Consider the following 25,490-nt stretch of genomic DNA (forward strand, 5'->3'; position numbering starts at 1 on the left):
AACTGCTGTTTTCCAATTCTGTATTATAAACACCGGAATCCTCGATATACTTTAACCTAAAACTTAGTTTATTCTTACCACAATATCTTTTATATTTTTTAATTTTAGGTTGTTAGGAGACAGATATTTCTAATGGTTTATTTTAATACATCGAAATAGCACTAATATTCGACCATTTTTTAACGTGAAACATGCCATATGGACTTGTTGGTAGGCCCAGTTAATTTGCACATGAGCCAATAGGGCTGAACCATTTAACATGGGCCTTACTTTCAGGTAATCAAACCTACTTATCTGGCCCAACATAGCCCGCGCGCTACAGTACAGAACCCAATAACGTCTCTAAGACAAATGTGCACGTTTGCCGTTCTGAAATCCTCCATGCTTCTCTGCTCACTCATGGTTGATCAATGCCCACGCCGATTGTTCCATTCATGACTGATTACAGAAACTATCTAACAAGTACAAGTTATCACGTGGTTCATCCCAAATTAAAAACAAAAGAAGATAGATATTACAGAGGTTTTTCACACCAAGTGCTGCTTGACATATCTAAAATGGAAACTCTTAGTCTTAACTACCCTGCAGGGAAGAGAAACCATTGCCAAGCCTCCCACTGACGCTCTGTTTATTAGTTAGGATTTCGAGAAAATTGTCTTCTCTTTTCAGTGCTTTGGAAGGATTTTCCATGACTTGAACCAGATCTATTATTACAATAGACATCGGGAAAGAGCCTATATCACACAGCCAGCTTGTTTGAAATATTGTTGGATAGCCACTCGAGGCCTTCATACAGTCCTTGGCCAGATATGGCAGAAGTGCTCTGGATGTACCTGCAGATACATAATTTACCAAAACCACTCAATTTACACGCATCGTGGGGATAAATAAAAGTTTTTTAATTGATGTTTATGATCATTAATTTTTATTTTTATTTATTTTGGCTTTTGCTTTTGTTACGTATGTCAAGGTGGTTTCACCTAGCTAGTATTCTCGTTAGAACTGAAGGGTAGATCAGTGAATCGCATGAGTGCTTTAAAGACTTACATTTCTTTTTATTTTCAATGGGTTTTCAGCAAAGCTAATGCTTACCAACGATGCTGATGGAGTGAGTGTAGACCAAGTTTATCGGCAACCTCAGAAACACTCAGAGAATTTGGAAGGTCTTGCTTATTGGCAAAGACAAGAAGCAAGGCATTGCGTAATTCATACTGCAAAAAATGAGCACAAGTGAATCTTTCTTCCGTATAATTATGGTTTGATCAATGCCATACTTCTATAAGCCCGATAACTTTTTTCCTATCCATTTTATTATGAAAGATTCACCAAGCACAGGTCTAATTGCACCAAAACAAACTTGATATCTTTTTATATTTGGAAGTTTCTCAGTGCTCAAACAGTGGTTTAGAGGCATTCGGATACGATGCTTTGAAGGTAATATAGAATCCTATTCTAACGCATTGCTCTTAGGCTCTTACTAACCTCGCCAATAATACGATGAAGCTCATTGCGGGCTTCTGGGATTCTCTCTCTATCATTGCTGTCCACAACAAAGACTAATCCTCTAGTATTCTGAAAGTAATGTTTCCACAAAGGTCGAATCTGTTAAGAAACGAAATTGGTTTAGAATATGTTGATTACATTAAAGTGATGAGCTTGATTAAAGTTTGTCTGAATTATAACCAAATTTAACCCCTCTTCAATTGATCAGTTGAGTAAATGCAACTGCTTGGGCAATTTTTCAGAAATCCATGCTCAAATCTCTAATCTAATACATCAATTTTCCTGTTTCTGGTAATTATGCCAGTACAACAAATAGAAAGAGGTCAAGCTGGTACCTTATCTTGTCCTCCTATATCCCAGACAGTGAAGCTAATATTTTTGTACTTTACAGTCTCCACATTAAAACCTGGTCCATGACAAATGCAGGCCTGTGAAATGCTATATCAGAAAAGAGGAAATTATCACATATCAACATAATTTTCTAATTCTATTCAAAGTTTTAAACCATCACAGATAGCGAATGGAAAAATGCAGAGAAGTTAAATTCTGCTTAAACTTTGAAATATCTTGGGCTTAAGCAACAGAAAGATTATAAAAAATATGAACAGAAAGATTATCAAAAATATGAACAGAAAGATTAACCATCACATCAAAGCACTTGCTTCATATATCAATTTCAGCCCGTGCAGTGTACGAAGTTTCAGAGAGAGAGAGATGATGCAGCTAAACATAAAAATTGAAAAACCTTAGACAGGGTTCCAAAGATTTCATTAAGGTAAGAGTTTCTAAGGCAATTACCGATTGTCGGTATGGTGGTAGCAATTTGACCCAGTTTGAGCTTGTACAGGATGGTTGTCTTCCCAGAAGCATCAAGACCCAGCATCAGAATCCTCATTTCACATTTCGGGAATAGCCACTTTGCTAGCCGAGATATGGCAGCACCCATGTCACAATACGAACCCAACGGAGATATGGAAGATGACAAAATGGATCAATGAGTGAACTCATTTAACAGGAAGCAAATTAAGGAGGAATAAATAGAAATGGATTTCGTGTTGTAAGAAAACACCTAATGCAACATTATTGGGTGAGAATTGGGAAAGGGAAAGGAGAATAAATTCTGATTCCACGGCAGGAATAAATTACGTCTATTTATTTAGATTTACTACGGATTTCGTCTATCTATCTAGACTCCAGTGACATGCACTTGGGCGAGAATGTCACTGGAGTCTTAAGGAATATCATTCTCAATAGGAAAAAGCTACTCTTGGGAAAGCTACTCTTGAGATTTTTATTTTATTTTATTTTTATTTAGTGATTAATGAAGTATATTTTAATAATATTGTAATTTTTTTTTAAAAAAAAATATTTAAAAGTGTTAAAAAAATACATATAAAAAGAACAAAAAAAAAAATACTAATATAACTAACGGTAGCTCGTGCTGGGAGCCGTGGCTGTAGAACCCTTGAAAGATACAGTTGTTTTCTTCCCACTGCTGAACATGCGCTCTTCTCAAGTCTGTTCTTAAAAAAAAAAAAAGCAATCCACTAAAGCATACGCAAAATAGGGTTTTTTGACATCTCTATATTATATTTGGAGAAGACATTAGAACGGCATTATTTTAAGAAAAAATTTCTACAAATAGCATTTAGACAAAAAACTCCACTGAGAAACAAGTAGAAGTAATGTCACTGAGAAAAGCTTTTACATACAATTTCCATATCTAATACATTCTCCACTCTTAAATTCATTGTTGGCACTGTAACAAAATTACAATAACCAACGAACAAGAACGTGATATTGTAAAATATTCAGAATTACGAAAGCTTTACAAAATGAAGCAACCTAAAATGCGGATCAATCTTTTGAAGCAGACTGGAAGATGAAAATTGCCGTCAAAACACCCACCAATCCGGTAATTGCCAAGGCTACTGTAGGTAGGGGAGATGTGAGCCCAAAATTCTGCAAAACAAAAAGGGAAAAAAAATAAAAATAAAGCATGCATTTTATGGAATAATTATGATGTGTTGTTCTTCTGCTCATATTTGCTTGTGTGTATATGTTTATCTGTGGAGAAAAAGGGGAAGGGAAAGGTGGAAGCTTTCAATTTCAGCAAAAGAAGTGTTGAAACCAAAACTATTTGACATACCCCAACTTCCAAGCTACAGGACACAGATTAAAACAGGATTCCTAATAGCTAGCATTGTGGTTACAAACTAACTATATATAAAAAGAAGTATTTGTAGTCACAAACCAATAATTGGATTTCATCAACCTCTTGTCCAGGACCAGACCTAGGAACCCTTTGCTCCTCCTCTTCTTTTTGTGGGTTGTAACAGATTAGAGATACCATCCCCTTTTCTACCAAATGAACTTGCATGTTTTTCATCGCACGGGATTCCGAATAATACCCGGAATCCCTTGATGTGTATATCCCATATTCGTGCCAAATGGCGTGGTTTACATATATTTTTATATGTATGATTTCCATTGCGAACATGCTTCAAATGCTCATCAGTAACAGGCCTAATAATAATCAGTATTTGTGGGAATATACTTTTGACTTTACACCATTAGAAACGGGCCTCAAATGTTCAATGGGAAACAATAAAGTAATAATAATCCCAAAGTTATCTCATATTGAACAGTTATTATGATGCGACACTGGAGAAAACTAGACTAGATGACAATAATAGTTCAGACATCATCTAGTGTCTAAGGCAATCCTCTTTGATAAGATTTCAATCAGAGATGTCGAACATATATTTCTTTAGAGAAGGATTATGCATGTGTGTGTAAACTACTAAACAATAAGGATGGAGGGGCAAGAGGGGAGGGAATAGGGGGTGGGTTTGTTTGATTGAGGAGTTTTCACTCAAACTATTAAAACCAAAATGTTCTTCTTCAGTTTTAAATCTAAAAAAATAATTTAAAAATGATGCTTCTAACAGAGGGGAATATCGTCATTGCGTCTCAAATGAGTGGTTGATACTAAAAAGCAAGCATGAATTTTTATGAGCTCATGTGATAAGCAACAGCATACATATACAAAGCTTTTCCAACATATGCTGCACTATTTTTGAACATTTTGCTCATTCTAATTTCTTACTGAATTTATTACTTTGACGTTTCTTTTATTGGGCTTTGTACTAAAACTGCAAGTTGTAGCCCACCTTGTTAACACACTGACCGATGCTGATAATAAAAACCATGTTTGAAACTAAAATAATAGACACTGCAAAGCCAACCATTGCATGCAACATACCTCCAGAAGTCCCTTGCCTGTTGCTATCTCCACACTAATAGCCACTGCAAAGCCAACCATTGCAAGCCGGCCTAGCCATACATCCACACTATTGGCATCCTTGGTACTTTGTTCACATCTTATGGAAAATGACATAGCTTTGAGTGCAGGCTTTCGACAATAAGTTCGGTGTATCACTACAAATGGAAGCAAGCATCAGCTCCCACTGCTGAACTTATAATTTAGAAAGTGATCATTCAATCATCAAGAATAGTGAGGAAGATTAGGAACTAAATTTACGGATAGTCCAAATATTTCTCTCTCGCATGTTGTCTTTGCATCCATACAGAAAATAAGGGGGAAGGGCGAATAGAAAAGCCATACCATTTGAGAAAAAAAAAAAGAATGACGAAGTTTAGACTGGACTTTTGATGATATAAATGCAGTCTGAACTTCCGGAGCAAACAAAATCACATCTGTAAAGGTCTTGTCAAGTAAACATTCGAGACCAAAGCTCATGGGCTCATAAACAGGAGGACTAATGGAGTGACTGAATCAATGCACATGCTGCTAACAGCGTGGCAGCCATTAGCCTGGGTAACTGGGTAAGCAGAGATATTGGAAGTACAATTACGGGATTCTGCATGATGTGTAGTAACAAATGAGCTTGCAATTTTGTTCTATTGAACAGATTGTACCAACAACAGCCCGCATATACAGAATTGATATATGGTAGTATTTCATTAGTTTAATTTACTTATAAAAAAAGAGTTTCAGCCCATAGAAGAAGCTTGTATATACAGCAATTTCTTTCGTTAAAAGGCCTTTCTAATTGGCCTCCCACAAACTACCAAGGATACCTTCAAAGAAAAGGACTTGAGGCTCGAGGGTGCTTGCCGAACGACGTAGTTATTGTTTTTTTCACAAGCAGTTTTGGGTTCCAACTAATTGGGCAACAATTCAACAATTGTTTTTGAGGCATATCTTAATAAGAAAAACTGGAGGAAGTCAAACAAAAAAGAAACATTAGGATGCTTACAGAGAGGAGAACCGGTGGCGAAGGAAGATCTAGTTGATGAACATTTACAAAGAGGAAGACGAGTTGCAGCAGGGGCTTTGGCCGTGGCTGACCTAAAAGCACGAACATCTGCCACAGATAGATAAAAACATTACCCACTAAATGGGAATCCTAAACGTCGAAGGGAAGGAGAGAGAGAGAGAGAGAGACTGCCACAGATAGATAAAAACATTACCCACTAAATGGGAATCCTAAACGTCGAAGGGAAAGAGAGAGAGAGAGAGAGAGAGAGAGAGAGAGAGATACCGAGGAAGGAAAGGGAGAGAGAGGCGGAAGTTGGAGCTGCTAAGGCCATTGGAGCTGCAATCGAAGTGAGCAGTCGAACTTTGTGGAGAAGGCCGCTCAGAATGGGAAAGGCTAATGTGACACGTGTCCTGTGTACCATACCAACGTGGGATGGTCGGTCTTGGTACGAGCGATATGGATAAATCAGAAAACTACTGCCAATGTGTTTTTCTTAAAAAAATAATAATTTATTGTAATCAGCATTTTTTCAAAAATGATTTCATTCCTTAATATTTTTGTACTTATTAATCGGCATTTTTTTGTTTATTATAGACACGTCAAGATGTTATTTATTTTTAGGAAAATGCTAACTTGCCTCATAGTTTTGTCTCCTCATTTTCACCATTCATATATGTTATTTAAAAAAAATTACTTAATAATTAAAAAAGTAATTATTAATAAATTTGTATATTTTTAAAAATATTTTAAACCAAATTACACTAATAAACGCTGAGTAGCACTATCCTTATTTTTATTGTTGTTACAATATTTTTTTATATAGTATGGTGTTTGATAAATGATAAATTTCACCAAAGTTTCTCAAAAGTTTCACAAAGTTTGTATACCCTCGATCCAAAATTTTCAAAAGAAACTCAATAGTCAAAACATTTTTAGTGGATTTAAAAAAAATTATATTCACCATCTTTACACTACATACTATACATAATTTTTTTTTATTTTTCTCTTAATAAATATGTAATGTATGGATAATGAGTAGAAGAATTTAATTTGTTTAGTATGAATAAAAAATAAATAAAAATAAGTATAGTATGTGGGATGATGAGTAGTAAAAATTAAGAAACTCAATAGTCAAAACATTTTAAGTGGATTTAAAAAAAATTATATTCATCATCTTTACACTACATATTACACATAATTTTTTTATTTTATTTTTCTCTTAATAAATATGTAATGTGTGGATGATGAGTAGAATAACTCAATTAATTTAGTAGGAATAAAATAAAATAAAAAATAAATATGATGTGTGGGATGATAAGTTGTAAAAACTCGAAATTTTATAACAAATAAAAAAACCTAAAAAAAAAATCACAAAAAATTTTATTTCACTCGTATTTTCAATGGTATCATAATTTGTTTAAATTTTAATAAAAAATAATATTAAATACAATAAGGTGCACTATTTATGCAATTTTTTTAAAAAAATTATAGAATTTATTAATAATATATATATATATATATATTTTTTATGTAAATTCGTATTTATTAATCTTTTAAAATAGATTTTACGAGACTTGCCCAAAATTCTTACTTTAACAGTAGTTGTAAAACTTACAAGAAGTTCTCGAAAAATAATTTGTTTTAGAAAAAGGCTTTTATATTCAAACATTTGTATTGCACTTTTATATTCAAATGATATGAATTTTATGAATAATAATAAGATAATTTGTAAATAATTAAGATAGTTTGAAATAATATGGTGTGTGGAATAATGTTTCAAGGAGTTTTGAGAGAAAAAATTGAATACAAAATATTATAAAATTAAAATATTGTTAGAATATAATTTTTTAATATTATTTTTGTTTGAAAATTTAAAAAAGTTGAATTGTTTTTTATTTTTTATTTGAAAGTAAGTTTGAAAAGTTGTAATGATTAATTTGAAAATATTTATTTTTGAGTAATGTTTGGAAAGAAATTATGATTAGATGAAATGAAAATTTTGCCAAACAAACTACTTTTAATAGTAATTGTAAAACTTAGACCTCGTTTGTTTTTGTAGATGAGATGAAATAAGTTGAAATTAAAGTTAAAAGTTAAATAAAATATTGTTAGAATATTTTTTTAATTTTAATTTTAATTTTATTTTGAAATTTAAAAAAGTTGAATTGTTTATTTTATTTTGTGTAAAAATTTAAAAAATTTGTAATAATTAGATAATATAAGATGTGATAAATTGAGTTGAAAAGAGAAAACAAATAAGTTCTTAGTTCTCGGAAAATAATTTTGTTTAGAAAAAGACTTCTTATGTTCAAACATTTGTATTACGAGAGCACATATTCCATACGAGAACAGGTTTCCAAAAGCTAAACTAGACCATCTCGTTTGACCATCTCACAGTTCCACTCTCAGTTCCACTCCTTCCACATTCATCCACCCTGCACACTGCACGCTGCTAATCCCATTCCGCTCCCATGGAACTTGTTTCAACGAATCAATAATCGCTTCCCTGAGCCAAAAGGCCCGAAAGATCCCTCCTCCTCTGCCTCGTCCTCCTCCAACTTTTGAGTACCTCACCCTGAAACCGGAAGCTCCAATGGCCTCCCTCCCGGGTTTGTCTCACCTGTACCCAAACCACCATTTCAAGAAGAGCTCACTTCGCTCTTCATCTCCTCCCACCCCTCTCCTTCAGACGCAACCCTTAATCCTTTGCTTTGACTCGTCTTTGTGTAAAACCGGGGGTTCGAGATCGCTTCGCAATCGTGTTCTTGCTAGAGCTGAAGATGAGGCCAGGGGGTCGACATCATCATCATCTTCTTTTCCGTCTCAGCGGCAGCGTGCTCAACCAAACTCTGAGAATCAGCTAGAGGTCATTCTTACTCATCCTTATTCCCAAAAAATTACTCTTATATAGTATCCATGTAATGACTTTTCTAGATCATGAATTTCGATGAGGGACTTTGGTCAATACCGGGGATTGTAGGATTAAATTCAATGGTAGTAGCTTTGGTGAAACGAAACCTCATTCCCCTTCCCCTCTTCCTTTTCTCTCCTCTTTTACTCTTCCAGTTACTTTTCTACTCTTTTTTCGCAAACTCTGATGGAGGAAGTTTGTCGTTTCACGGTTGAATCGAAAACTTTTATTTTCATGAAGACGGGTGCAAATAGCTTTCGCATTACTGAAAGAAATCGTCGCATGGCTCTGTTTCTTCTCATTAACGGGGGGCTGCCTCTTGGTTAGTTAGGATGGTGGGGGAAGCCATTAACTCCCATCGGCGCGAAGGTATTTTCAGGAAGTTGAGGGTGTGAAATGGGATACTCACTCTGCAGCATCAAAGAAATGCTAGAGGCTGTTACCTGCTTTTGGAGGAGCTCAATAACGGCAGGAGAAGGGGCTCATTGATTGTTCCCGAAGGAGCTAAGGGGTGTGGCTGGGAGGGATTTGCTTATCATCTCAGAAAGGTGGCTGACTGTGTTGTTGTGCAACCAGAGGGTGTTATGCGTAGGGATGGGAGTTCTGGTTTCGTCTCGGATTCAAGGTCCCCAGCCTCATATGCCTTTGTCTTGGCTGCTTCCATGGAGCCGAAGGGAAACACGCATGGCGGAGGTGAGAGGTATGGTCCTTGCCCAGCGGTCCTAGAGGGGCATTCTGACGGATGTAAAAAGGTTGGTGAAGTTGAGGGCATTCTTTGGGCTGTTAGAGCTAGACTTTCGGGAGTACAAGAGGAAGTTTCTTTTTTGATGAATAAAATTGACCTGGGATTGAGCATGGTGAAGGGACTGGGCAGAGAGACGTCGGGATTTTCTGCTCACTTAGATACTGTAAGAAGGGAGGATGAAAGGACAGGGACAAGTGGGGTTAAAGGACCCTCGATATAGATGGGCTGAGCGCACCCCATCTGTGTTTTAACTCACAGAAGGATTTCGGGCCTCAACCCGAGTCTCATTCCCCACGGACACGGGCCTTGTGCCCCCAGACACGGGCCTCAAGCCCAATTCCAAGATAGACACCCGTTAGGCCTTCTCGGGTAACTTGGCAGGCAAAGGTCCCTAAGCTTTCGCCTTGTGGCCGCATCGAGTCCCCGACAGTGGCTTCTCTGGCCAACCCAATGCCGTCACATACATCACCGACGGCCGCCAGAGACTTCTTTCTCTTGGGAATCGAACTCCAGGCGGTCCCTTACGCTTCGCCTCCTCCCGCGTTAGTCGTATTGGATGTCGCCGGTTGTTCCCGGGCTTCTAACACCTCGCCTCAGCCACAGAACAGGCCGATGGCCACCATCGACCTCGCGGGTTCTCCTTCCGAGCAACCCCTGGACGTCGCCTGCTGTTCACGGGCCTCCGACACCTCGCTGCAGCCACAGAACGGGCCAATGGTCACTGTCGACCCCACGGTTTCTCCTCCCGAGCAACCCCTGCCCTCAGATGGCAGGGCTAGTGACTTGGGGTTGTTGGTTTCTTCTGGGCTAGTCTCGGGGGAGGCTTTAGAAGCACCTTTGCGTCTTCTTGGTCTCTCAGAGACTCTTTCAAAGGTCTTGTGCACAGAATTGGAAGACACCGACGATTCTTCTTTTGATGGGAGGGTTTCGGACGTAGGCTCCTCTTTTGGGTCAGAACTTCAATTAGTGTGTACGGAGCTAGGGGCTGATGTGCAGCTAACTGACTCGTGTGAACTTGGGGATATGCCTCGTCCTTTGTGTTCGCTGCCACCAGCAACTCCTGGGGATGATTGGATCCTTCAGAAGGTTAACGATATGCGCCATTTCCTAGGTTTGACCTGTGAGGGTTATGAGGATCAGTTGCAAGCTCTCTTCATCGCAATAAAGGCTAACCAGCCTCTGCTAGCCAGATCCATAGCTAAGAAGGATAGGGAGCTTAGGAGACTTACCTGCTCTATAAACTATGATGCATGGGAGGGTAGTGCGAGCGGGGGCGGCACAAGGATAGGGTGAATCTGGGCGATCCATGAAGCTCAAGTTTCTTTCATGGAATGTTCGCGGCTTGAATGACCCGAACAAGCGCCTTAAAGTGAAGAATCTATTACGGGATTGGAAGGCGGATGTTATTTGTTTGCAGGAGACGAAACTAAAGTTTATTGATAGGTATATCATCAGAAGTTTGTGGAATTGCTCTTATGCAGGATGGACCTCCCTTGCTTCTAAGGGTGCTTCAGGGAGTATTCTGGTGTTGTGGGATAAGAGAGTAATTAATCTTGTGGAGGATTGCATCGGGGATTTTTCAGTACCTTGTGCTTTTTCGAATGTGGATGATGGTTTTAATTGGGGTTTCGTAGGTTTTTACGATCCAAATGACAACAGTAGCAGAAAACTTCTCTGAGACGAGATAGCTGGCATTTGTAGTTGGTGGGAGCTTCCGTGGTGTATCGGGGGTGATTTCAACATCACTCGGTTTCCGGGTGAGCGTTCGGGGGATTCTAGCACGGGTTTAGCTATGGTAGATTTCTCAGCTCTTCTTTTTGAGTTAGACTTGGTGGATCTCCCTCTAGTAGGGGGGATGTCACTTGGTCAAACGGAAGGGCCTTGTCAAGATTGGATAGGTTCATTGTTTCTCCGTCTTGGGAGGTCCACTTTCCCTCTTTATGCCAAAAACGGCTTCCCCGATTGTGTTCGGATCATTTCCCTATTCTTCTTGATTGTGGGGGTACTCATAAGGTCGGAGATACTTCAAGTTCGAGAACATGTGGTTGAAGGTGGATGGGTTCATAGAAAAAGTTAGTTTGTGGTGGGCCTCGTATCAACTCACGGGCACTCCTAGTTTTATTTTTGCCGGGAAGCTTAAAGCTTTAAAGAATGATCTAAGAATTTGGAATTGGGAAGTTTTTGGGAACATCAATGATCAGCGGGACAAACTATTTAAGGAACTACAACAATTGGATGAGAAAAAGGTGGATGGGGCTCTATCGGCTGTTGACAGGGCAAGGAAAATGACGGTAGTTGCTGAGTTAGAAAAAATCACCTTTATGGAGGAGATCTCGTGGAGGCAAAAATCACGAGCACTTTGGTTGAAGGAATGGGATAGGTGTACAAAGTTCTTTCACAGAGTTGCAAACTCTCATCGAAGGAATAACGCCATTGAGGTTCTTCATGAGGAGGACAGGGTTTTATTGGGTAGAGACGCTATCAAGGATCATATTGTCCATTTCTATGATAAGCTGCTGACAGAATAGTACCTTTGGAGGCCCAAGGTAGACGGGCTTGTTTTTTATTCCATTGATCACGCAAGTGCAGTTTCGCTGAAGAGGCCTTTTGAAGAAGATGAGGTGCTTGGTGTACTAAAATGTATGAATAAAGATAAAGCCCCGGGGCCAGAAGGCTTTCTTCCACGCCTGTTGGGACATTGTTAAGAAGGATCTAATGAGGGTTTTTAGTGAATTTCACTCCTTCATGAAATTCGAGAAGAGCCTTAATGTCTCTTTCATCGCTCTCATTCCCAAGAAGGCGAGGTCGGTGGAAGTGAATGATTTCCGGCCCATAAGCCTGATAAGTGGGGTTTATAAGATCATCTCTAAAGTGTTAGCGAAGCGGCTGAGTGAAGTCATGGAGAAGATCATCTTGAAGTCCCAAAATGCTTTCGTGAAAGGAAGACAAATACTAAATTCGGTCCTCATTGCCAACGAATGCCTAGAAAGCAGAATTAGAACTGGCATTCCTGGTATATTGTGTAAATTGGATATGGAAAAGGCATTTGATCATGTGAACTGGGATTTTTTGTTGTATATTCTTGGTAGGTACAGCTTTGGGGAAAGATGGTGTCAGTGGATAAAGCACTGTATTACAACCGTCAGATTCTCTATCTTGGTTAATGGCTCTCCTGAAGGCTTCTTCAATAGCTCTCGGGGATTGCGTCAAGGGAATCCACTATCCCCATTATTATTTATCCTAGTTATGAATGTGTTGAGCAGAATGTTGGAAGGGGCGGTAGATGGGGGCTTCATTTCGGGGTTCTCGATGGGCGGTTCTACGCATGGAAGATTGACAGTCTCCCATCTTCTCTTCGCCGATGATACTTTGATCTTTTGCAACCCGGATCTGGATCAGTTTCGCTCTCTAAGGGCACTTCTACTTTGCTTTGAAGCTGTATCTGGCCTTAAGGTGAATTTATCAAAGTCGGAAGTAGTTCCCATTGGCTTGGTTAACAACTTAAATGAGGTTGCTGCCTTATTGGGATGCAAAGTCTCATCTTTACCTATGAAGTACCTTGGACTCCCCTTGGGGCCACCTCATAAATTTAAGGTAATGTGGGAAGGGATCATTGAGAAAATAGAAGGCAAACTGGCGGGATGGAAGAGACTTTACTTGTCTAAGGGTGGGAGAATCATTTTGATTAAGAGTATGTTATCCAACCTTCCAATGTACTTTCTTTCATTATTCCCTATTCCGGCAGGGGTGGTGAATAGATTGGAGAAGATTTTTTGTGATTTTTTATGGGAAGGGCTAGAGGATGCAAAGAAATTTCATCTGGTCAATTGAGATAAGGTTTGCACCCTGCTGTCTTGCGGTGGGCTAGGTTTAAGAAATATGAGAACTTTTAACAAGGCACTTCTCGGGAAATGGCTTTGGAGGAATATTTTAGATGTTTAATATGGGAGCATCTGGGGAGGGTGGTGCTCTAAGGAAGTCAGAGGGGCATATGGAGTGGGAGTTTGGAAACTGATCCAGAATAGTTGGGATGATTTTCTAGTCAACTACAGGTTCTTGGTGGGAAGGGGCACGAGAATCAGGTTTTGGCATGATATATGGTGTGGGGATGTAGCTTTGAAAACCGCTTTCCCCTCTCTATTTAGGATTGCGTCTGACCAGGGCTCCTCAGTGGCTGATAATATGTGCAAAACCATCGATTCCATTCATTGGTCTGTGAGATTCACTAGAGCTGTCCAGGATTGGGAGGTGGGAGCCATCACTGATTTCTACAGAATCTTATATGCACTGAAGATAAGGGCAGGAGGGGAGGATAGCTTACTTTGGTCATGCACAGGGAACAAGAAATTTTCTGTTCGTTCATACCACAAGGCCTTGGTGAACCATTCCCCTAATGCTTTCCTGTGGAAGAGCATTTGGAAGAGTAATGCTCCTCGCAAGGTTGTTTTCTTTGCTTGGTTGGCCTCCCATGGTAAAATCTTAACAATAGACAAATTAAGAAAGCGTGGACTTTACATAATGGATTGGTGCTACATGTGCAAATGCAACGGCGAATTAGCGGATCGCCTTCTTCTTCATTGCGAAGCAGTTAAGGTATTGTGGGATATAATCTTCTTGAGGCTTGGTATTGCATGGGTCATGCCTAAGAGGGTGATAGATCTTTTGTCTTGTTGGCGAGGGATTAGGGGCAATCGCCAAATCGCTGCTGTATGGAAGATGGTACCTTTATGTTTAATGTGGTGCACGTGGAACGAAAGAAATGGTCGCTGCTTTGAGGATAAGGAACGCTCTCCGGACAGTTTTAGGGATTTCTTCTTTCATACTTTGTTGCTCTGGGCCTCTTCTATTGTATGGGATGGAAACGAGCCTTAATGTTTTGTACGCTACTATCAGCAGCACGTAGTTTGTAATTAGGCACTTTCTTGTATACTTTCTGTATACTCGAGTATTGTCTCTTTACGTGGATCAATAAAACTTCTTTTTACCTATCAAAAAAAAATGTTGTTATCATTAATGCGGAGCTTATCATTTCTGCTAATACTTCCGCTTAAAGACTGACCCTTTAGCATGTCACCAGGAGCTGACACCAAAATCTGGATCATGTGATCCTTTGTGTTCACTAGATGAAACCAGTTCACGTGATTTTGAAGCCGCTTACCAGCCCAAGACCGATTTTCTTAAAGCTCTTGCCATATTTGCAGCAACTACAACAGGGGCAGTGGCGATTAATCAATCATGGGTTGCTGCCAATCAGGTCCATTTTGTCTTATTCCCTTGTTTCTTGGTGGGTTTCCCATGATAATTACATGCCTTTGAAGAAAAATGGGACTGGTTTATCTTGAGTTATAACCTTGGTTAATTTGATTAAATGTTGTGATTTAGGATGTTGCCATGGCACTGTTATTTGGAATCGGGTATGCAGGCATCATTTTTGAAGAATCTCTGGCCTTCAATAAAAGTGGAGTAGGATTACTGATGGCCGTGAGCTTATGGGTCGTGCGAAGCATTGGGGTAATGTACTTTAGTTTGCATCTTGTTCTATGTTCTGCGAATTTTTTGGGCACTGTAAAGAAAGTTTTAGAACACAATGATGTTTGTGGGCCTTTTTCCTTTTTTGGGTTCCTGGTTTTCAGCAGAAATTATAGTGCCCATGATAGTTTATTGGGTACCGTCATTGATAAGTTTGCTGCCTATTTGATACTGGGGTTGATAAATCAAAGTTGCTTTGGACTGATATTCGTATACCAAACCTTCACAAAAAACATGGCTGCTTATGGTTTCAAATCAAATCAAACTGTAGAAAGACATTGTTTATATTTAGCTTTAGATGGAGTGAAATGAGATCGAGCTGTTGAAAAACATTGTTATTCTTTAGCTTTAGATATGAGGGGTGCTTAAATGATTCTTATTTTTCCTATAGCCATAATTTGGATGTAACAGGATGTCGAAAGTGTTGTTCTTTTGAGAGTTTAAACTGGCCTTTTCTTTTTACAAATAGAGGTTAGGATAAGAAGTACTTATTTCTGCACTCAACTGCAATAACATAAACTGTTCTTCCTTGTCAAGTTTTAATCATCTAATATTTCCCTATAGATTTCTTCTTTTGTGTTAGTTACTTTGTGATTTGGGAGTCAGGGACCATCTCACAGCTGATAGCTCCATCTATAGGAATGCATACGTGACAGCTTTTATTATTATCATTATCTGCAAATACTATTATTATAACAAAAGCATCCCCCCCCCTCCCCAAAAAAAAAAAAAAAGGAAGCCCCCAGGAGCAAGAAAGACAACGAATTACGTATTTTCAGTTATATTAATCAATCGTATGCTTTTCTATATGTTTAGTAGGGTCAAAGTGATTTGTTCTCTTCTAAGTGTGTTCTTAAATCTAGTTATTGTATATATTTAATCTTACCACTAATGAGTTTAGTACATGTTGCTTTCAGTGTCCTCTGTAAATCCATTGTCTTAATGACTCTTACTTCATGATGTGGCTGCATCGATCAAATAAAATTTGGGTTGATTTTTTTTTATCAACCTTAGTTACTTTGTATAGTCTTTTTTGGGTATTTGACTTGTTTAGGCTCCTTCGACCGAGATTGCTGTTTCAGAGTTAACACATGCATCTGCAGAAGTCAGTGAAATAGTGTTTTTCTTGCTTGGTGCAATGACAATTGTAGAAATAGTTGATGCTCATCAAGGTTTTAAGCTGGTTACTGACAATATAACCACTCGAAAGCCACGGACTCTCCTCTGGGTGGTGAGTGCTCTTTTATTATTATTATTATTATTATTGTGTCCATAATGACTTATGTGGGAGTTTTATTATAACATATATATTACTGGAATTTATATGTTATAACGGTTAAACTTTCTACAGAAATTACTTACAAAAAAAAACACTCTACAGAAATTATTCAGTCAATCATCTATTGTAATAATGATGTGCCATCCCTCTTTAGTCGGAGATCCCAGAAGTCTTAAGTTTCTTTAGAAATTAGTTTTATTTGTCTCATTCTAGCTATGTTTTTAACCGCAGAGAATCTTAGAGTGAGATATTTGATTCTAAATATTTCAGAGAATGAGTCTGCTGTATCATCCTTATCTTTCTAATTACAGTTTCTTATCAATTAATGGCATTTGACCCATAGTACTGAAAATTGCAGGTTGGTTTTGTGACTTTTTTCCTTAGTTCGATCCTAGACAACCTGACATCTACCATTGTCATGGTGTCATTATTGCGGAAACTAGTACCTCCGTCAGAATTCCGCAAGTATGTTTTTCTGTTTAGATTATGTATATATCCCCCAGATTTGACATTTAGGCCTTGTTTGTTTTCGCAAATGAGATGAGATAAGATGAAATGAGCTGAGATAAAAATTGAAAGTTGAATAAAATATTGTTAGAATATATTTTTTTAATATTATTTTTGTTTTGGAATCTGAAAAAGTTGAATTGTTTATTTTATTTTGTGAGAGAATTTGAGAAAGTTGTAATAATGAGATAAGATAAAAAGTTTTGTGAAAGTGAACGAGGCCTTATGGTTGCTTGAAATGTATTCTTGGGAATGCATTTTTTATTTTACATTAATAGTGGATCTCTTCAATCCAGTATCTCTCCAAGGACCAATTTTATTGTTCTTGTATCTCACTTTTAATAGCACAGAGACCATAGAGTTTTTCGTGTCGACCCCAAGATAGTTGGCTTTGATACCATCTTGTGTAACTAATTACTTAACATCTTAAGATAATAGAGAACGGTCCAATTCATTTATGGGCATTTTACAATGCTATTATACTTACTGAAGCAGAAAATGGTGATCTTGAAGCATGCGAAAATTGCTAAGTCCATTGTCACTGTCGTCAAGAAAGATAAAGATCCAGTTCTTCATATGGCCACTGCAGCCATATCGGAACCACAATCTTAAAATGACCATGACTGTTCAGAAGGCCATTGAAAGTAAATAATTCAGAAATGTATATCAGCTTTTGATTTATCTCAGGAAGCAAGGACAGTAAGAAGCGCACATCAGAGAAGTTAATGCCTTCATACATAACAGTCAAGAACATCATCTTTACCAAAAATCTATCAGATAACGATATCATTATAGGATACTTGTGTGTTATTCTAACATATCAGAACCACTATCTTAAAACAACTATGGTTGGTTAGAAGGCCATTGAAAAATAAATATTTTGAAATGTATATAATTTTCGATTTCTCTCAAGTTTCAAGGACAATACATGTTTGGGAAGTGAGATGAAATGATTTCATCTCATCTCAAAACTTCTCATAATTTCATTCCCAAACATCACTAAAACACAACACTTTTCAATTTCAAATAACTTTTTCATCTAATCTACCTAATCATTACAACTTTCTCAAACTTTCAAACAAAACACAAAAGACAATACTATTTTTTCAAATTTCAAAATAAAAATAATATTAAAAAATGATATTCTAACAATTTTTTAACTTTATAATATTTTATTCACTTTTTTCTCTCATTTCCCAAAATCTAATAAAATATCTTTACTCAAATCATTTCACTACTATTCACAAACCATTTCAGTGTTATTCACAGAATTCTCATCTCATCTCATCTCATCACCCAAGCATGCCTTAAAAAGCGCACTTCAGAGAGGTTAATGCCTTCATACATGACAGTCATGAACCTTATCTTTACTAATAATCTCTAAGGGGACAATGTGAATTGCAGATAATGTTATCATTGTAGGATACTTTGTGTGTTTTTCAAACACCTCTATCTGTTACAGTGTTCAAATAGAGTGGCCTTAACGGCCTTAAGAAGGTCCCTGTTACATTGAAATTTGATGCCTTACACCCCTCTCCCCCTGAAAAAAAAAATGTGGATGCTTATTTGCCATCTTGTCTACCAGAAAACTAACAGTCAAGTCCTTGTAATCTCTCTCTCTCTCTCTCTCTCTCTCTCTCTCTCTCTGCTTTTCAAATTTTTATTGGTTAATATTCATTTTCTTATATGGTCGTTTATTGACAGGCTTCTAGGAGCTGTTGTAGTGATAGCAGCAAATGCAGGTGGTGCATGGACTCCTATTGGTGATGTTACCACTACTATGCTGTGGATACATGGTCAAATATCCACTCTGCCAACAATGAAGGTGTTTTAACATCATCCTAAAAGACTGCTCCCATAAAGAGAATATGCTTATATTCTTATTTTGCATTGTCTATATATCTGTTTTTTGAAGACTTATACATGATTTGTGTGATTTATTCTCACCAAATTATTCTTTGTACTGGCTTGTTATATATGCGATGCTTCTTTTAGCATCTTTTGCCTTCCCAGTTTATGCAAATGGATAAAGTGGTATTGGGTGGTCCAACATGTCCAGAGAAAACATTTGGATTGGCAAAGTTGCCTTCCCTTAATGTCTCTAAAACATAAAAGATAATAGAACGTCTAATTTTATGACCTGATAAATAGGCATGTATTTGTGTTTGGTTAAATGACCTGGATATGCGCTTGTTTGTGGACTTAGGTATGGTACGTTGACTCATGTATAAAGATAAGTTTATTGATGATGATTTTATTCTAAATCTTAAAGCTGAGCTTCGATCAAGCCAGTTTTTTTAAGAAGAGGGACAATACCCCTAATTTTATTGATACCTCTCACTTAAGGTGGAGGAAAACCCTAGTTTTAAAAGAAAGCTTGGGGGTACAGAAATCCCAAAACCAAGCTTGAAAATGTAGTAAGAAAAGTATATCCTACATGTACAAACTAAAATTTCTATAACTATACAGAGAACTACACCGATGAAAGCAATCGATTCAACCAAAAATAACCAACAAAAACAAAATGTATCAAGAAAACAGCTTTTCCAAATCAGTGTCTGAACCAAGGTAGACTCATGTAGTCCATCCTATATTTGCCCAAGGCCTTTTTAGGAAGATGAGAAGCCAAAAATATGCGACTGATGTAATTGTGAACCATTTTCAGTTTTTCTTTTAGTCTTTTTCTGTAAGGAGACGATGCTTTTTGTTTGTGATAAGAAAGCTTATACGGCTTATAGTTCACAACTAAAGTTCTGTTCTGACCAATTGAAGAGTTCCCATAATAGCATTTTCTTTTCTTACAGGGATTGTTTGTACCTGCAGCTGTTTCTCTAGCTGTCCCTCTAGCACTCATCTCCCTGACCAGGTACTATTCTTGCATTGCCAAATCAAGGCCATGGGATTTGATTTCTGAAAGGTTAGATTTGAATTGTTTGATTACAGATGAAACTATATGAGTTTCTCTTCTTCCATCCAGTGAAGTTAATGGCAAGGGACAGGATTCTCCGAATGTGTTGGCATCTGAACAGATGGCTCCTCGAGGACAGCTTGTTTTCTCAGTAGGTATTGGAGCTTTGATTTTTGTTCCAGTGTTCAAGGCCCTAACTGGTTTGCCTCCCTATATGGGTATGCTACTTGGACTTGGAGTTCTTTGGATTCTGACTGATGCTATCCACTATGGTGAATCTGAAAGGCAGAAGTTGAAAGTACCACAAGCTTTATCACGGATTGACACTCAAGGAGCACTTTTCTTCCTTGGAATCCTTTTGTCTGTAAGCAGGTGAGTACAGTAACACCGTTTGAACTACCGTCTAAAGTTTAATGTACTGGTTTTTTATTATGTATAATGTACTTTGTAGCTGTCTCTTTCAACGTGTGAATCATGACAAATTTGATTTTGCATTTCTAGCCTTGAGGCTGCAGGGATTCTTCGGGAATTGGCAAATTTCCTTGATGCTCATATTCCTAATGCTGAATTGATTGCCAGTGCAATAGGAGTCGTATCAGCAATTATAGACAATGTTCCACTGGTTGCAGCAACAATGGGAATGTATGATCTCACCTCTTATCCCCAAGATTCCGAGTTTTGGCAGTTGATTGCATATTGTGCCGGCACTGGTGGATCCATGCTAGTTATTGGCTCAGCAGCTGGAGTTGCATTCATGGGGATGGAAAAGGTGAACTTCTTTTGGTACCTGCGGAAGGTATGGGCTTGCTTTTTAATGACGTTCCTTTTTTCTTTTAACTAGAATTTATTTTTCTTTCAATTAAAAAGAAGCCATCCTCCTTTGTGCAGGTGAGTGGTTTTGCTTTTGCAGGTTACGCTACTGGGATTGCTGCTTACCTAGCAGTACATAACCTCCCCATCTCCCTACCTACGACTCTAGCGGAGGTTCCTTTCCTCTCTGGTTCATAAATCATAGAGCTTTGGCTAGGATGTTTCCCTGGCTTCAAGCTGGGCGGTAAAGAAAACAGCAGTACACATTAATCTAGCGGAGTGGCGATCGATGAAATTCGATAATTTGGTAAGTCGAATGAAGAAAGGTTGGAAAAGATGGTGACATCTGATACGTTGAGATTATTTAGATCTCATGCCCACAAAATTCACATTCTGATGACATAACTGGGACATGGAATAAAGTTTTTTCTTTCAAGGTCGGAATGTTAAGGGGTGAAGTCCATGTTTTCATTTTTTTTTTTTTTTTTTTAAATTTCCTTGGCGCAGACATTCTTTGGCGAGGACACGTTTGCATTGGACAGCTTGGACGGACTTTATGACGTCTTGACTCTTCACAGTAAGATCCATTTTTGAAGCAGTAAAGAAAAACAGAATCAAAATTATCTCCTGCCCTCCGGTATTTGGAAACCCCGATGAAAGAAAAGGATATCACAAATTCGTACACCATCTAATTGCATTGCTATTAGATAATCAAGTAACACGATCACAGTTCTCCAGATTGAAACAGAAACTTGCATGAGGGGAAATAGCAACTCATTAAAATACAAAATTTTCATCGCAAAGTAAAGTTATTCTCTTCTCTTCCCTGCGAGCTACGGTACACGAAAAAAATAATCAAAATCAGAGTAGGACGTGGCTACGGGGGTCCTAAGGGTAGAAAGATGAAGTAAAGATGCCACACCCGCACTACAACTTGAGAAAAACAAACTCTTCAATGGCCGGAACATCACCAATTTTCTTCAAAGCTTCTTTGCTAGGTTGATCATCCACCCCAATTGCCATCACAGCTTGCTTTCTGGGGGCAATCCTTCCGACACTCATAAAGCTGACATTCACATTCTCTTCACCCAGAATGCTCCCAACCTTTCCAATCATACCTGGCTGATCAACCTGCCTGCAGAGTATAATACTACCTTCTAAGGTGACATCAACTTCGAAAGATCCTACCTTTGTCAGATGAGGAATACCATCCTTTACCCGTCCCTCAACCTTAATCTCCCCAGCGTCAGATATGGCACTGGCAAACCTGGATTCCACATTGGCAACCTGGACTTGAATGAAATCGAGTGGACTCTCAGGCGAACCATCTAGACAAATTCTCTCTTCAGTTATCCTCAGACCTCTCTGCTTAGCAGTGAAATCGGCATTAACCAAATTCACAAAGACACTGGATATGGGCTCAATGAGACCCTTTGTAATCATGGCACGAAGAAGCCTCGTGTCAAGATCATCAGGAGCCCTAGCAGAAGCATATGTCACTTTAACAGTCTTCATACCACTTCCACCAGCTACCAATTGGACAGCAAGCCTACCAAGTTTCTCGGCAAGTTCAACATATGGTTTCAGCTCTGTTAACACCTGCATTTAAAAATGAATGACAAATTGGCAGACTTTAAGTAATTAATTTAATTAAATCTAGTTGAATGCATCACATGTAATGAATCAAAGAAATTACCGATCTGGAACTATATTTTGACAGGAGTCATGGTTAAATAAACAACTTGAAGCATTTAATGAAGAACCAGAAATGTTGAGTGAAATGGAACCACTTTCAAAAGTTAAAAAGTCCACATATTTTGGTATACAGCTAATTTGCACGTCCAAAACAGACTTTTCCAGGATTTTTTTTTAATAAAACAAAAGAAATGAGGGAGGGAGGGAGGGCCACATTAAATACAAAAGTGAGATTTAAATAATATACTGGATTTTGTCAATGAAAGACAAGAAAGATGGCAAACACATTAGATTACCTCAGCAGGAACCATTGGCGCATTGACTGCAGTAGCAGCAAGCTCACCTTTGAGGGCTCCCACAACAGCTTCGGCTATTTCAATGGCCACCCCTTCCTGCATATCAAATCCAAATATTAGAAAACTTGGTCGGAGAAAGAGTTGAGTATACAAAAAAGTGCTGTTCATTCAGCACACCTGAGCTTCCATTGTACTGGCACCAAGATGAGGAGTCGCAATGACTCTCTCATGCTGAACCAATTTGCTGTCTTTTGGTGGTGGCTCCTGTGTGAAAACATCAAGTGCCGCCTATGAAAAAAAGATGAGAGCATGTTATTGGCCTCTCTCAGCAGAAAGACATTTTTTTCTTCGAGCATGAGAATGTAAGAACCTGAGCAACAATTCCAGCATCTAGTGCCCTCACTAGAGCTTCTTCATCAATAACTCCCCCACGAGCAACATTGACAATCCGAACTCCTTTCTTCATCTTTGCAAAAGTTCCATCATTGAGAATCTTTGATGTAGCAGGAGTAAGAGGCATGTGCAAAGAAATGAAATCTGCAGTTGCTATGGCTTCATCAAAGCTCACAAGGTCCACACCTATTGCACGGGCACGGTCTGCTGGGGCATATGGGTCATGTGCGATCACATGCATACCAAGCCCCTTTGCACGCCGTGCAACTTCTGATCCTACCTTTCCAAACCCCATCACTGCAAGCGTTTTTCCAACGAGTGAGACTCCAACATATTTATTCCGCTGCCACTTTCCTGGAATAGAGAATTGTGTAAACTGTAAACTAAGAGGTCATGATGCTTGTAGAAACAAATTGACTTAACAAACAAACATATCATACATCCACAAAGCCAGGAAGGAGCCAGTATCAATCGCAAGTTTGCGTACCCCAAAGACTCGCGAAATCCCTTCCTTTTACCTAAAAATCATCTTTTTTGTTCAAGTTATCAAAGTGAAAAACAAAAGGTGACCAAAAAACTTAAAGTTGGAAACCCTTGTATCAATAACCCCGTAAAGTCCACAATCTAAAAGGAAAGAAAGCCGATCTGCATAAGAAATGCATTTCCAAAGTATTTTTCCTGATTTTCAAAGCAAAAGCACTTGAAGAAATGCCATCCAAACACTACCGCCACTTCAAAATGGAGTCCAAGCCCATCTACTTTGCACCGAAGAAACCATTCGATGAAATGCCCCGTAGAAATTCATTTCAAATACCCACGTAAAAAAAGTAATATATTCACTAACCAGATTTAATAGAAGCATCGGCTTGAGCAACGTTCCTGGCCATGGCGGTCAAGAGAGCGATACCATGCTCGGCGGCGGCGATGGTGTTGGCGGTGGGCGCGTTGACGACCAAGCATCCGTGCTCGGTCGCCGCAGACAGATCCACATTGTCGATGCCCACGCCGGCCCTCCCGACGACCTTGAGCCGCCCGGCCGAGGACTCGAACACCTCGCGGCTGACCTTGGTCCCGCTCCTCACGATCAGCGCGTCGCATAGCGAGATCTTGGTGCACAGTTCTTCGGGGCTCAGGTTATAGGCGCAATCCACGTTGGCAAACTCCTTTAGCAACTCAATCCCAGCCTCACCCAGCTTCTCCGCCACAAGCACGGTTGGCTTGGCATCCAGAGCCGCCGCAGATACCACCACGACTAGTGGCTTGACTGCTCGGCGGCTCGTACGGAGCGCAAGGGAAAACGCGGAGGGAAGCGGTAGCCTAGAATTAAGAGACGGCGTCATGAGAAATGGGCTCCGGAGGGTTCGGGGTGCGGACGTAGCCATGAACGGTGGTGTGTATGTAAAGGCGTGGGGTGTAAATGAGGTCGGTTAAGTTGCGCCGGGGGTGGGTATGGGAGCGGGGGAGATCCACTGGGTTCCTACAAAGGAGAGTGGGTTTAGTAGTGTACAGTGAATGTGGTTTATACTTTATAGCCCGAAGAGATCCCAACTAGCAGGGTTTAATGCTGGAGAGAGCGAGGGCGATGGACCTGATGGAAGTTTCACACGCGCTTCTGATGGTGAGAGTGGGGATCGAGTTTCGTATATTCTCTTCTTTTTTTTTCTCTTTTCAAAATATCTCCGGATTTATATTACTCGCTTTATTAATTCTACCGAATTTTTTTTTTATAAGCATTAATACCAACTAATTTATTAAAAATTTTATATTTTAAATAAAATGATGCCGCCTAAAAATATAAAATTAAAATTAAAATTTTAGATTCTCTCTATTTTTTTTATAATTATACTTATAATTTAAAATAATAAGCCACTCATCAAAAGATAAAATAAGATAAATAGTATAAATTAAAGAGTATATTAATATTGTCCTTTCTTTTTTTTTTAATCATTTTTTCTTTCGATATAGGTACGATAAGCCAGTCCCATGACCTTAATAGTACAAAAAAATTAAGATTAGTATTATATGAATTTATATTTTTACTTATAATTTTATTTACAATACTCATTTTATTAGTTTTCTTTTAAAATTTGAATTTTATAATTTTTAACATATCAATAATTGACTTTTATGAAATTTAAATTTTATAATTTTTAATATATCACATGTGGAGAAGTAGATTTTTTGTTAAATACATTTAACATTTTTCAAAAATTAAATATGAAAACTTGAATAAGAGGGAAAATAAACATATAAAATAGAAATTATAACATCTATTGACCATAATATAGAAAAGATTTACACAATGAATAATAAATATGGTAATTTTATGTCTTAAGATTTAAACAAAAATTGAAGACAAACTTAATCTGATAGGGTGCGTCGTAAGTATAAATTCAGTAATTATAAGTTGGATAATCGTATGACATCAATCAATTTGGTTAGTTTAGCTAATTAGCATGTGAATCAATTCAACTTTTTCCCCATCCACCTAAATCTTTGTTGGTTGGGAGACGATATGCCTTGAAACGTAGGGAGGCGCTAATTACGGGGTTAGAGGATAAAGAATCATTTGATTAGCAGCCTTCTTAATCACTTGTAAGTACTTTTAGGGAACATACTTTTGGCCTT

The 25,490-nt window shown here is 38.3% G+C and overlaps 4 protein-coding genes across 6 annotated transcripts; 1 reads left to right on the forward strand and 3 right to left on the reverse strand.

The window, feature by feature from the left end:
- Nucleotides 1-403: 403 nt before the first annotated feature.
- Nucleotides 404-2,781, reverse strand: LOC121254855 (ADP-ribosylation factor 2-like). 2 transcript variants are annotated; one of them, XM_041155037.1, is made up of 5 exons: nucleotides 2,302-2,781; nucleotides 1,839-1,931; nucleotides 1,483-1,602; nucleotides 1,093-1,211; nucleotides 404-833 (listed from the first exon to the last, which is right to left on the reverse strand). In XM_041155037.1, exons 1-5 carry the CDS (start codon nucleotides 2,371-2,373, stop codon nucleotides 740-742), a joined length of 498 nt encoding a protein of 165 aa, XP_041010971.1. In that variant the 5' UTR covers nucleotides 2,374-2,781; the 3' UTR covers nucleotides 404-739. The 2 variants fall into 2 exon arrangements, with proteins under 2 accessions (XP_041010971.1, XP_041010970.1); XM_041155036.1 differs by having other exon boundaries at nucleotides 1,839-1,909; nucleotides 2,302-2,778.
- Nucleotides 2,782-3,189: 408 nt separating this feature from the next.
- Nucleotides 3,190-6,228, reverse strand: LOC121254856 (stress enhanced protein 1, chloroplastic-like). The gene is made up of 4 exons (XM_041155038.1): nucleotides 6,072-6,228; nucleotides 5,787-5,894; nucleotides 4,769-4,944; nucleotides 3,190-3,465 (listed from the first exon to the last, which is right to left on the reverse strand). The coding sequence occupies exons 1-4, from the start codon at nucleotides 6,208-6,210 to the stop codon at nucleotides 3,361-3,363; spliced, it is 528 nt and encodes a 175-aa protein (XP_041010972.1). The 5' UTR covers nucleotides 6,211-6,228; the 3' UTR covers nucleotides 3,190-3,360.
- Nucleotides 6,229-8,276: 2,048 nt separating this feature from the next.
- LOC121254851 (sodium/proton antiporter 1-like) lies at nucleotides 8,277-21,081 on the forward strand. Of its 2 annotated transcripts, XR_005938728.1 has the most exons (11): nucleotides 8,278-8,655; nucleotides 14,523-14,699; nucleotides 14,828-14,956; nucleotides 16,029-16,205; nucleotides 16,612-16,718; nucleotides 18,465-18,585; nucleotides 19,565-19,626; nucleotides 19,738-20,040; nucleotides 20,170-20,464; nucleotides 20,557-20,785; nucleotides 20,986-21,081. XR_005938728.1 is itself a non-coding variant. In XM_041155032.1 (10 exons), the coding sequence occupies exons 1-10, from the start codon at nucleotides 8,383-8,385 to the stop codon at nucleotides 20,674-20,676; spliced, it is 1,764 nt and encodes a 587-aa protein (XP_041010966.1). In that variant the 5' UTR covers nucleotides 8,277-8,382; the 3' UTR covers nucleotides 20,677-21,081. The 2 variants fall into 2 exon arrangements, 1 of the variants encoding a protein (XP_041010966.1); XM_041155032.1 differs by having other exon boundaries at nucleotides 8,277-8,655; nucleotides 20,557-21,081.
- Nucleotides 21,082-21,147: 66 nt separating this feature from the next.
- LOC121254850 (D-3-phosphoglycerate dehydrogenase 1, chloroplastic-like) lies at nucleotides 21,148-24,472 on the reverse strand. The gene is made up of 5 exons (XM_041155031.1): nucleotides 23,707-24,472; nucleotides 22,840-23,216; nucleotides 22,647-22,757; nucleotides 22,470-22,565; nucleotides 21,148-22,077 (listed from the first exon to the last, which is right to left on the reverse strand). Exons 1-5 carry the CDS (start codon nucleotides 24,242-24,244, stop codon nucleotides 21,406-21,408), a joined length of 1,794 nt encoding a protein of 597 aa, XP_041010965.1. The 5' UTR covers nucleotides 24,245-24,472; the 3' UTR covers nucleotides 21,148-21,405.
- Nucleotides 24,473-25,490: the final 1,018 nt, after the last annotated feature.

Source organism: Juglans microcarpa x Juglans regia, chromosome 3D, assembly GCF_004785595.1.
Source record: "Juglans microcarpa x Juglans regia isolate MS1-56 chromosome 3D, Jm3101_v1.0, whole genome shotgun sequence".
NCBI classification, from domain to species: domain Eukaryota; kingdom Viridiplantae; phylum Streptophyta; class Magnoliopsida; order Fagales; family Juglandaceae; genus Juglans; species Juglans microcarpa x Juglans regia.